Source organism: Symphalangus syndactylus, chromosome 19 (genome assembly GCF_028878055.3).
Source record: "Symphalangus syndactylus isolate Jambi chromosome 19, NHGRI_mSymSyn1-v2.1_pri, whole genome shotgun sequence".
Taxonomy (NCBI): Eukaryota; Metazoa; Chordata; class Mammalia; order Primates; family Hylobatidae; genus Symphalangus; species Symphalangus syndactylus.
In genome coordinates this window covers 52,820,545-52,833,323 of record NC_072434.2, presented here as the reverse complement: position 1 = coordinate 52,833,323, position 12,779 = coordinate 52,820,545, and the positions used below count along the sequence as shown (strand labels likewise).

The 12,779-nt window shown below is 39.8% G+C and overlaps 1 protein-coding gene across 2 annotated transcripts in view; it reads right to left on the bottom strand.

Moving 5' to 3' along the window:
- CYP2J2 (cytochrome P450 family 2 subfamily J member 2) overlaps window positions 1–12,407 on the bottom strand; it is a 37,484-nt gene extending 25,077 nt beyond the window's left edge. The window contains exons 1-2 of one of the 2 annotated variants that reach the window (XR_008649648.2): window positions 12,112–12,395; window positions 1,556–1,718 (exon numbers count right to left, since the gene is read on the bottom strand). Coding sequence is in view for 1 of the 2 variants with exons in the window: in XM_055234443.2 (XP_055090418.1) it covers window positions 1,556–1,718; window positions 12,112–12,321 (373 nt within the window). In the remaining variant the exon portion in view is untranslated. Of the gene's footprint in view, window positions 1–1,555; window positions 1,719–12,111 lie in introns of both variants that reach the window. The other variant, XM_055234443.2, reaches the window with a different exon arrangement.
- Window positions 12,408–12,779: the final 372 nt, after the last annotated feature.

Here is a 12,779-nt window from a genome sequence, read left to right as displayed (position 1 = left end):
GACGGTTACTGTGTCTATATAGAAAGGGAAGACATAAGAAATTCCGTTTTGACCTGTACCCTGAACGATTGCTTTGCCCTGAGATGCTGTTAATTTGTAACTTTGCCCCAACCTCTTTGCCCCAATCTCTTTGACCCAACCTTGCGCTCACAAAAACATACGTTGTATGGAATCAATGTTTAAGGGATCTAGGGCTGTGCAGGATGTGCCTTGTTAACAAAATGTTTACAAGCAATATGCTTGGTAAAAGTCATCGCCATTCTCTAGTCTCGATAAACCAGGGGCACAATGCACTGCGGAAAGCCGCAGGGACTTCTGCCCTGGAAGGTCGGGTATTGTCCAAGGTTTCTCCCCATGTGATAGTCTGAAATATGGCCTCCTGGGATGGGACAGACCTGACCGTCCCTCAGCCCGACAACCGTGAAGGGTCTGTGCTGGGGAGGATTAGTAAAAGAGGAAAGCATCTTACAGTTGAGATAGAGGAAGGCCACTGTCTCCTGCCTGCCCCTGGGAACAGAATGTTTTGGTATAAAATCCGATTGTACGTTTGTTCAATTCTGAGATAGGAGAAAACTCACCCTATGGCGGGAGGCGAGACATGTTGGCAGCAATGCTGCTCTGTTATTCTTTACTCCACTGAGATGTTTGGGTGGAGAAAAGCATAAATCTGGCCTACATGCACATCCAGGCATAGTACCTTCCCTTGAACTTATTTGTGACACAGATTCCTTTGCTCCTGTTTTCTTGCTGACCTTCTCCTCACTATCACCCTGCTCCCCTGCCGCATTCTTCTTGCTGAGATACTGAAAATAGTAATTAATAAATACTGAGGGAACTCAGAGACCGGTGCCGGTGCAGGTCCTTGGTATGCTGAGCGCTGGTCCCCTGGGCCCACTGTTCTTTCTCTATACCTTGACTCTGTGTCTTATTTCTTTTCTCAGTCTCTCGTCCCACCTGATGAGAAATACTCACAGGTGTGGAAGGGCTGGCCCCCTTCAAACCTAAAAGTGGTGCTTTAATAGAATAATAGATTTGAGATTTTCATTTCAATTTTTAAATGTTTCAGTATATTTAATGGTAATTTTAAGTGTTCGTGCCAATCTGTTCTATCATAGACCAGAAGGCTTAAGATCCTCTGTGTGGCACAATCTTAATGAAAGAGAATAAGGAAATAGAGATAGGAAAAAGCTGCAGCAGAAGAAGGAAGATCCACATCCATTTTCCTAAGGAGAGAGGGTTGGAAGAGGAAAACAGAGAGAACACGTCCCTCTGCTCTAAATGGGTAATGTGGTTACTTCATTATAAAAGCATCCAGAGTAGGTTTGCGCAGGGCATGTGGCTTCTCCCAAATCCCAGTGAGGGATGATCTTATCAAATCTTCTGAGGGAGTGACTTCAATCAGGAAATGTGAATAGCCAGCTTCCTTTAGTGGCAGGAAGTTTATTATGGGGCTGGTTTCTAGGAGTGTTGGAAAATTACAATCATCAAGGTGCCTTTAACAGACTATAGGACTATCAACATCAAACACTCACCTTTCGTTGCCCAAGAAACTTACCATTTTTCTTAAAGATATGTTCTCGTATAGGGGTCACGGGGCGGTTCCCAAAGTTTTGGTCCATGCCGATAAGGGCTTCTTTGATTAAGGGCAAGCCAGTAATAAGAACTGCAGATATGTCACCAAGCTCCAAGCTAAAAAGGTTCCCATATTTCTTCACAAACTGAAAAATAGTTAAATAGTAACAGTTGAATATGCACATGTCCATGTGTTCAGAAATGGAGGATGTGTGTAGCTCGAGGGGCTCATATTGAGAGGATTGTGTGTGTCTGTGTCTGTGTGTGTGTGTGTGTGTGAGTGAGTGAGTGTACATTGGTCTCACGGGAATGCTTTTATTTCCTTTTCTCCTTCTCTCAACAAGGTTCAGATTCAATTCACTTCAGAATGTGAATGTTTCTTTATAAAATATCTATTTATATATTCAACCAACATGAATTGAGTGAGCATCTATCATGTGTCCCTAGGGCAAGGCACGAGGATAAAACTGTAATAAAATAAATAAGTTCTGGCCAAGTGCTGTGGCTCACACCTATAATCCCAACACTTTGGGAAGCCGAGGTAGGCAAATTGCTTGAGCCCAGGAGTTCGAGACCAGTCTGGGCAACATAGTGAGACCCTGTCTTTACAAAAAAAAAAAAAAAATTAGCTGGGCATGGTGGTACATGCCTGTGGTCCCAGCTACTCAGGAGGCTGAGGTGGGAAGGTCACTTGAGCCTGAGAGGTTGAGCCTGCAGTGAGCCATGATCATGCCACGGCACTCCAACTTGGGTGACAGAGTGAAAGCCTGTCTCAATATATAGACATAGTAAACAAGATTTCTAACCCCGAGCATCCTAGAGTCTAGTGATAGAGAGAATTCAGCACATCTGAATTCTCATCTGGACACTAATCATGTCTCAGTCACTTAAGAAGGCTGAGACATGATTAGTGTTGGCTGAGACATGATTAGTGTTAATTTGGTGTACCAAGCATGGACTTCTTAGTAAATCATAACTATCCGTTTAACCAAATGAGAATACCCACTTCCTAGACTGGGCATAGATAACAGAAACATATGCTAGATAATGCAAGGTGCATTTTAGGGCAGGGGCCAGGCATGGAGGAAAGCCCTCGAGCTCTGGAGTTACGTGACTATCTGGGCTGTACAGTTCAATCATTTTGGGCCCTTGTGGAAGTTGCTTTATTTTTTGAGCCTCAACTCCCCAGCTATAAAAGGGAGAAAATTATTCCTTCCTCTTAGGGTTCTGTGAGGAAGAATGAGAGCAGCAATGTGAAAGGCACTTTGTTTTCTTGTTCCAGGCGCACAGCCACCCAGCGAGTCTCCAAGGAATGAAAGAGCTCTGTGTGCAAAGGGCCGTGGATGCATTCCTATGGTGGCAAAGGGGACAGGAACCCACTGGTTTGTGGGAAGAAGGCACTCATGGTCACAGGCAGCCATTGCTAAGCACCTTTCATATTTTATCTCATTAATCTCACAACCACCCTACAGTGGTAATAGTTCTTATCTTTCAAGAGGGAAAATGAGTCATAGCTGAAATAACATAGCAAAGGTGACAAAGCTATTGACTGGTTCAGGGAATTTCCCAGGCATTATGTAAGATTTGAGGACAAAGACGTGAGCCCAAGATGGCTCCAGAACCTGAGTGACAGAGTTTAGTGGGAGTGACAGAGTGAAAGTAAGAATGAGTGAGAGTGAGAGAGTTGGGGTGGGAGAGAGAGAGAATGGGGGTGTGTATGTTCATGAATATGCACAAGCGTGCAAATATCTGCAAATGTAGGTTGGAGGACAGTGTACGGTCATGAATCAAAATCCTTCCTAATGTATCTCTTCAACAAAGGGTCCCAGGTAGACCCTGCCCCTGCCTTTTTTCTGCCTGGCTTGTGTCTAGCTGCAGGCAGTGGTAACAATCTGAAGGGCTTCATTTCCTTTAGGTGTTTGTGGCCTCTTCTCCACAATCCAGATGCCTTTGCACTTACACTCCACCATATTCCTCTTAGAGTCCTGTTCCTAATGGTCCCCATCAGAGCAAATACAATGGATTCAGTCTTATCCCACCACCTTACTCCCACATTAAAGACCAAGCCTGAACCCAGTCCTTGTATTCTTTTGGCCCAGAGTCCTCCATCAATCTTTATCTCCTACACAGTATGTCTTGCCTTGCTAGGAAAAGCAGAGCTGAGATTCAATCTCAAGTCAGTTTGCTCCTAAAGTAAGCATCTTTGCTTCTAAGAAATGGCAGTAATGGGACCATACACATCAAGCAATTTTTTTAATGTACCCTTGCTGAATTCCTGAATGAACTTCTTAGGCCTGACAAGAAGGATTTCTTGACTAATTTAGAACACTAGATAAGGATGTTTTTGGAAGAGCTGAAAAATCTCAGGTTAAGTTAAATGACTTCTAACTAGCAAAGTATACAGCCTAGAATCTCAACGTGTACTTGGGAGGGATTCAGAACTCCATTACTATTTACTGAAATAAACTTCTTAAGAATTTTATCTCTACCAACTCTCTGCCACTGCATATTTTGAATTAAACAGAACTAGATAAAAAACGTGTATGGTATTATCAACTGTTTAAACACGGGGTGGGAGCCCTGGGATGAGGATGGCGACGTCTAACAATCCTCACGTGCACCCTGTCAGTCATTTTATCCATTTCTTTAGAAAGATTAAATGACCCAGAGGGCCTCTGAGAAGACTTTGTAAGGCAGGGCACACTTTTCAATTGTATGTCATTAAATGAGCCACACAAAAAAAAAACCTCAACAGAATAAAACACAAGGAGATAAAAATAAGATGCTTTGAAAGGCAAAAAAGGTCTTAAAATCAGAAATGAAAATAGAAAAAGAAAAGAACTGAAACAGAATCTATAAAAGTCAAACAAACGCAATAGGAGACAGGAAATGTAATGCTAGGAATAAAAATTCCAAATGTAGCATAATTATTTTAAAAAGGGTGGAAAAAATTAATGTTTACAGTAAAGAGGAAGAAGTAAAGGATTAGTGGGAGAAGAGACTGAACTATTGAACCATGGCTACCATGAGCTATAAAGTTGACAGAGATTCCACCGAATCTAAGTTCTTAAATTTAATAACCAACAGAAAAAAGACATGAAAAGAGGAAAAGAAAAGCAGGAAAAGAGTCGACTAATTCACACTCCTGCCAGCAGTAGGTCAGAGGGACTGTTCCCCTGAGCTGTGCCTCTGTGAGTGTGTGTGAGAGCGAGAGGGAGAGAGAGAGATCCTAAGAGGCACAAAAATGCATGCTCTTTCTATATTTCTCTGAGGTTTAACATCTTTCTCTCAATCTGGATGCTGTATTTTTAAAGTCGTATGTTTATGTCTTTCAAACATTTCTGTATCAAGGTATTCAACATTTTTTCTCATTGATACGTGGAATTTCTAATAAGAAGTTGGAAATATACTTTTATTTTCATTTACATACAAATCTGGAAAGATATCCACCAAAGTCCTACAGAGGTACTGCTGAGTGTATGCGTGTGCATGTGTGTGCACATGCACACGTGTGCACACATGCACAGTAGTGGCAGGATAGGCACAAAGACAGGTAAGATTCTCTCTCTTCTTAAACTGTATTTTAATATGCTCTCTCGCTGTGTATGTATTGTTGCCTTTACAGTCAAAAAGCTTTTTTGTCCAATAAAGAAAAAAAATAAACAAGGAAATAGGAAATAAAGCTTTAAAACAGTGGTTCTTTACTTTTTTGAGTTATAGAATCCTTTGAAAATATAATGTACATGATAGACCTGATCTCCAGTAAATACATACACAGCTATACACATAAACAGCTTTGCATGCAGTTTCAGGAGTTACCAGTCCTCTGAGGCCCATGAACTCCTTCTAAGAATAATGGTCTCACAGGTAGTTCTTGGGGCTGCGCTGGTTTCTGAGAACAGGCTGTGGAGATCAAATTCATGTTCAATTTAACAGGCTTTTATGAGATGCTTAAGAGTTGCCAGGCACCTTCTGTCACTGGTATATTATTATACATGGAGGTAATACAAAGATCAATATGATATGACGTTTTCCTAAAGTGTCAAAGTCTCTTTAGAGAGACTGTGCAGAAAAAAATTGGAATGCATAGCAGATAACACATGTTATTATGCTGATAGAGAGGGACATAAAGCTATCGCAAGAAGAGATGATTTTCCACCACAGATATAAGAAAAATATCTTTTTAAAGAGTAGATGGTATCTGAGCCAGATCTTAAATGAAAGTCAGGATGCCACCAAAAAACGGACAAACAAAAACCAACAACCCCCAAACCACAATGATAATAAAAAACAGGTAGTAAGAAATCAAAGGCATTCTAAGTTGTGGGAACATCATATACAGATGTAAAGGGGAAATGCAGAAGGTGTTTGGGAGCAAGAGAGCTACCTTGTCTGACTGAAGCATAGGGTTCATTATTTAAAGAGCACTGACCATGTGGCAGGTCAAGGCCAGGTGCTGGGGAGTGCAACAAGTCCTTCACTTCAAGAAGCTAACAATCTAATGGAACATATAGATAAATAATCACTTCTCATTATTATCATTCTTTACAATAAAATATTTGATGGGAGGAAGTTAAGAACCACATAAGAGGACCAGGGTTGAGGAAGGCTCCTAGGAAAAGTATCTTCTCAGTTGATAAGGGAGATGGGAGACAAGGCTGATAAGGTAATCTGAGGTAGGCTGAGGAGAGTCTTAATATCAGGTATAATATTTTGGATCTTGTTTGGTTTTCAATCAGAATTCTAAGATGTTTGAGTAGGAGAGATGATGTAAGGGAATGCTTAAGAGTTTGAATTTTGAAGTTACACAAACTTATTTGAATACAGGTTCTGCTTCTTAGTTTCTGTGTGATTTGGGAGAAAGTTATTTAACTTTTCTCTATCTTAGTTTCCAAGTCTATAAAATGCGGGGTGTTATTAGCTCCCATGTTTAGTATTGTTGTGATAAGTAATTATAATACTAAAACTAATAATAAAATTATTATGGCTCAGACCATTTTCCCCTATTAAAAATCTTCTGTCCCTTTACTCCATTTAGCCACTTGCCAAAAATCAAAATTTCCTTTAAAATTTAGCCCAATTTCTTCCAACATTCTACAAAAGGTTATCCCCAGGGTTTCCATTCAGTGATCCAATCTCCTTATATCTGATTTGGTTACCAAGAGTGTACACTGTACATTTAGTCATATACAGCCTTGTATTTTGCCTGGCATATGATAAGCACTTAATAAATGTCTGTTGAATGAATAAACATGTGAGCACATCAATTGTCCTCTAATCATGTCATGAAAAGTCAGGCAACATAAAGTAGATAATGGGTATATGTAGGGAGACCCCCTGAAACTATTGTTATGGAATAAAAGATGAAATGCTCCTGATTATTGTAAATGCAAAATTGCACGCAGGATTGTGTAAAGACAATGCCACGGTGGGCTGCCAGAACGAGCCAACAGCACATGAGGTGCTTCCCCCTGCAGAGAGCCTATAAATGGACATGCAGTCAGGGAGGTTTCACATCACCAAGATTCCTATCCCGGAAAAGCAGATGTTCATAGCTCTGGGAATGGAATGCAACTCTTGTGGAGAGCCTATAAATGGACGTATGAGGGGCGCCTGTTCATATGGGTAAGATAGGGTTATAAATGCCCTTATCTTGCCACGGGGCTCTTCTAGGTCTCTTTAGGGTTAAGGCATACTCCCTTCTGAGAATTTTTTGTCTAACCGGTTGTCTAGCTTCACGTCCTGTTTCTACTGATTGTTTGCAACCAGCTTTTGCTGCAACTGTTACTGCTGATTAATATCTTGCTAATCATAGGTTATGGAAAGACTGTGTTTCTGTTTTAAGGCTCTGTTAGAAATTGCTGATGCACACACTATATTGTAAATTCTTATCTCTGTATACTGTACTTCTGCATACTGATGTTATGTTAAAGAATTACTTCATCCCCCTGTGACCATCTCACCTTATAATCAAACGACCCTAAATCCCTCACTAACCTACCCCTGCCCTCACTAAACTTAATAATAAATGCTGGTATATCCAGCGCATTGGCGGCATCTCAGGTCCAGAAGGCGGTGACCCCCCTGGACCCAGCTTTCACTATCTTGTGTGTGTCTTTTATTTCTCGACCTGCCGATCCACCTGGGAACAAAGAAAGAGCCCTGTTGCATTGCAGGCTGCTGGCCAGATCCCACAATAGGTATACAAATCGAATAGTCTTGGGTTCAAATCCTTATTTGTTATTATTTAGCTGAATACCCTGAGCAGTTCACTGTTTGTTCTCGGTCAGTTTGCTCCATGGTAAAATGGAAGCACCACCAGATCATACCTAACTTGTGTGCCCATCATGACGATGAAATGAAAACTAACATAAAAATCCTTATGTAAGATCTATTAGTTAGTAGTTAATGTTTCCCAATTGCAAGAATGTACATTTAATTATAACTAAATTTCATAATTTAACTCCATTTGTTTTACACCCAGAAATATAAAAATGCAAACCTATATAAAATAAAAATAAACAATGACAGTGTGATAAGAAAATCACAGGGCCAAGGATGAGATCCCAGTCTCAGTTTTGTCACTGGCTAGTTTTGTGACATTAGGCAAGTCATTTAACCCCTCTAGAAACACCTATCTTAGGAATACAACAAAGGTGCAGATCAAGCTTCTTATTCCAGATAAGGTTGAAAAAAAGCATTCCATTTTACTTCTATTAATCGTGACACCAATTAACACAGACACAAATATCTTCAAGAAAAGTCTACTCTCTCTAGCCAAAGGACCGGGAAAAGGAAAGCCCAACAGGACAGAAACCATTTAGCCTTTTTACGTCTTTGTTGTGGAGGCAAATACCATGAAAAACATTTGACCCTTCCCAACTCTGAAAGGTCCTACAGCACTAGAGTACATGGATGGTACCTTGTCTTTCACCCTACTTTGCAATAATGAGGTAGTACCCTTCTCTGCTGAGTCTATGAGCTGAATTGTGACTTCTATTCCTAAGCTGAAGTAAAGAAACTCCCTGCAAGAGTCAGAGGGCAAATGAGGCTTTTCAGCCTTCTTCTACAGTAATAAGGAGGTGCACTTCCCCTCCGAGGAGATATGGGCAGATCTCTGACTCTCTTCCCTCTGTAGTAAAGAATAAGCTACTATACTAGAGGGATCCCTGTCTTCTGTTCCATCTTCCTTTTCCCCAGCTTGCACTGATGAGAATGTGAGATGGGCTCCTGTGGGAGTGGGTAATACAAAGTGGAGTAGACCAGAATAGCACTGCAGAGGCTTTATAACCTGCATTGATATTTGAACTGCCACCCACAAAAGTGAGCATTCAGAATCTAAATAGGCTATATGCTAAAATAAAAGATCTGTATAGTATCCAGGGTAAGTCTTATAACAAATATATAAAATGTCCAGGATGTAGTCCATAATTACTCACCTTACCAAGAATCAAGAGAACATCAATTGAGTGAGTTACACTAACAGTGAGATGACACAGATGTTAGAAATATAGAATAATTAAATATTTAAAAGCAGCTGTCATAAAGCTTTTCCAATAACTATGAATAGTCTCAAAACAAACAAAAAATTAGGAAATTTTAACAAATAAAAGATAAAGAAGAACCAAGTGAAAATTTTAGAACTGAAAATACAATAGAATAAATTTTAAAACTCAGTAAAATAGCTCAATAGCAGAATGGTAATGATAGAAGAATCTGTGAATTTGAAGACAGCTCAGAAGAACATACTCAAACTAAACGACACAGAGAAACTACATTGGAAACAACAAAAACAGAGTTTCAGGAACTTGTGGCACAAGAAGAGATCTAACATTTGTGCCATCAGTATCCAACAGTCCAAGAAAGAGAGGAAAAAGAATGTGTAGTGGAAAAATAGTTGAAAGAGTGGCTGAAGCTCCCCCAAACTGGCAAAAGACAAATCTATAGTTTTAGAAACTCAAACAGGACAAACCCAAAGAAAGTAGCACTAAGCTCTATCATAATTAAACCTCTGAAAATTAAACAAAAACAAAAACAAAGAAAATTTCTTGAAGGAAGGCAGTGAGAAAAAGTTCATTACATATGGGGGATAACAATTCAGATGACAGTAGATTTCTTAACAGAAACCACAGAGGCCAAAAAGAAGAAGCATAACCTTTTAAAATGTTGAATGAAAGGAATTGTCAACTTGGAATCCTATGTCCAGTGCAAATATACTTCAGAAATGAAGGTGAAATAAAAACATGCTTAGATGAAGGAAAGCTAAGAGAATTTCTTGCCAGTACACCTGCACTAAAAGAATAACTAAAGATAGTTCTTCAGATCTGAAAGGATATGACAAGCTTGTAACATCAGAAATGAAAAAAGATAAATGAAAAGTGTAAATAAATGAGTAAATACAATAGACTATTATTCTCTTGAGTTTTCAAATTGCATTTAACATTTAAAAGCAAAATTATAATATTATCTGATGTAGTTCTCAACATATATAGAGGTAACACTTACGACAATTATGAAGTAGAGAGGGTAAAGGAACCTAAATGGTTGCAAGATATCTATATTTCACTTGAGGTAGTAAAATTTTTACACTAATAGACTGCAATCAGCCACATCTGCATATTGTAATCCTTAGAGCAATCACTTGTAAAACATAATACAAAGACAGCTGCTAAAAAACACCTCAGATAAATAAGAATAAAATTATTTTTAATATGTTCAAGTAATTCACAGGAAGATAGGAAAAGGAAAACAGAGGCATAAAAAACAGGAAAAACAAAATAAATAATAAAATGGTAGACAAATCTTAATATGTTAATAATTACATTAAATATAAATAGTCTACATTCACCAATTAAAAGACAGAGATTGCCAGAATGAAAAAAAAAGACCCAAGTACATGCTGTCTTCAAGAAACTAATTTCAAGTATAATGATACAAGAAGGTGAAAAGTTAAAGGATAGAAATGCATATAGCATGCACATACTAATCAGAAAAAAAGTTGTGGCTATATTATATCAGATAAAGTACAGTTTAGGCAAATAAAATTATGAAGAATTAAGAGGGACATTACAGGATAAAAGGATCGATTCACTAAGAAGACATGATAATCTTAAATGTGTATGTGCAAAACAACAGAGTTTCTAAATACATGAAGGAAAAACTACTAGAACTGAATGGAGAAATAGATACTCTCAATTGTCCTTCGAAACTTCAACATTCTTCTTTCAGTAATTGATAGAATAAGTAGATAAGAAGTCAACAAGGATATAGGCGAATCAAACAATATCATTACCCAGTAAAATCAAATTGATATTGATATCAATTACCTCACCCAACAATAATTTATATCAATTATCCCACCCAACAATAGTCAAATACATATTTTTTCCAGCCTCCATGGCACATTTATCAAGATAGACTATATCTTGTGTCATTTAATCAACCTTAACATATTTAAAAGAATTGAAATTGTACAAAGTATGATGTTTGACCACAATGGAGTCAAACTGGAAATAATTAACAGAATGTTAACAACAAAATCTCCACATACTTGGAAATTAAACAATATATTAATTAAACAAGGGCACAGGTTTGGGGGCTTAGCTTTAACATTCTGTGGCTAATTCTGTCACTCAATATTACCAATTGGGTATTTCTCCCATAAAGTGATAAAACTTTGTCTATCAATATTTGAGTACAATATTCAGCCATGTGTTTAAAGTACTGCAGGCATGTGCAGGAAAAGGGGAACTAATATTTGTTATGTACCAACTATATGTCAATATTGACCATTCACTATTTTATCTAATCTTCATAATCACTTGTCACACTGTTGTCTCTCAGCAAGTTACCTGTGCTGAGTGGCAGGAAAACTAGTACTGGTTTCTTGAGATAGGGTTTGATGTCTGAGAGAACTTGAAAGAATTTGGTCACCAGAGTCGGGGAGCCCTGATAGGAGATTATTGTATAGAGGTGGAAAGAAGCTGCATCAAGAAGGGTCCCAGGTGGTTCAGTCAGGAGTCTGAACACCGTTTGGCAAAAATTTAAGCAGAGGAAGAACATTTTAAAATTATTACTTAGTGAGAGCGCACTGCGAGGAAAGGAGGCTGAAGGAGGAGGGCTCAGTTAGTGTAGTGGGAATAACTCAGTTGAGAAATGATCAAGGTTGAGGTAGTATTATCACCACTTTATGTATGGGAAATGAAGTTTCTCAGAAAGAAAGTGTAGCATTTTTAAGGACAATCATATAAAAGAGGGCAAGGTAATCACATTATAAATAAGGTGTTCCAGTAATGTTTAACATGACAACATGCAAATAGTAAACATTTAATAATATTCCATTCCTAGAAAGTGCAGGTGGAATCACGCCAGTTAATGGGTTAGGAAATGAGACTCAAAGTGAGTTTTACCAGGTTACCAGCGTTAGCCACACCTCTTCCTGCCCTTCATCCCCCACCCCACCCACGTTGCCGGAACGTCCCTTGTGCTGCAGAACAGGGTTAGGGTCAGGACACGCCAGGCACCTTCTCCCGCTCCTACCAGCTGAATCTCCAGGTGCGACTGCTCGAAGTCCACAAGGAAGAAGTTGCCAAGGAAGGGCAGGCGCCAGGGCCCCGGCGGGTAGTTCTTTGGGCGCCGTCTTTTGAGAAAGTCAACAGCGAGCAGAAAGGCGACAGTGCCCAGTAGGAGAGTCCGAGGATGGACCACTGCCCAGAGGGCAGCCGCCAGAGAGCCCATCGCCGCGAGCATGGCTCAGAAGTCCTCCTGCTCTTCTGCGGTCCAAGCAGGCGGCGGTCCCAGCAGGCGACGGTCCCCGCCCCGCCTCGCTCCCAGCCGTGCCCCGCCTCCCAGCCCCGCCCCTTCGCAGCACCCCTCGAAGATGCCAGGCGCTGGATTCCCGGGAGGACACGCACCGGTCTCAGAAAAGGCCAGGCTAGGAGCAGTTTCTTTTCTATTTAGAAAGCTCATGGGTTTACTGAGAGCGCCACAGACATTTGAGCCTCTGTTCAGTTCAATCACCGTCTCTCCCGTGATTGGAACCGTGAGTGGTAAACAGTGATGACAACAGCAGTACCTAACATTTCTTGGGCTCTTACTATATGCCGGGCAGCACATCCGCCTCTTTACATAGATTATTATTTCATTTTGACAAAATTATGAAGGAGAAGCTCTCGGTAGTCTCATCTTGCAGTTGAGGAAACAGAAAA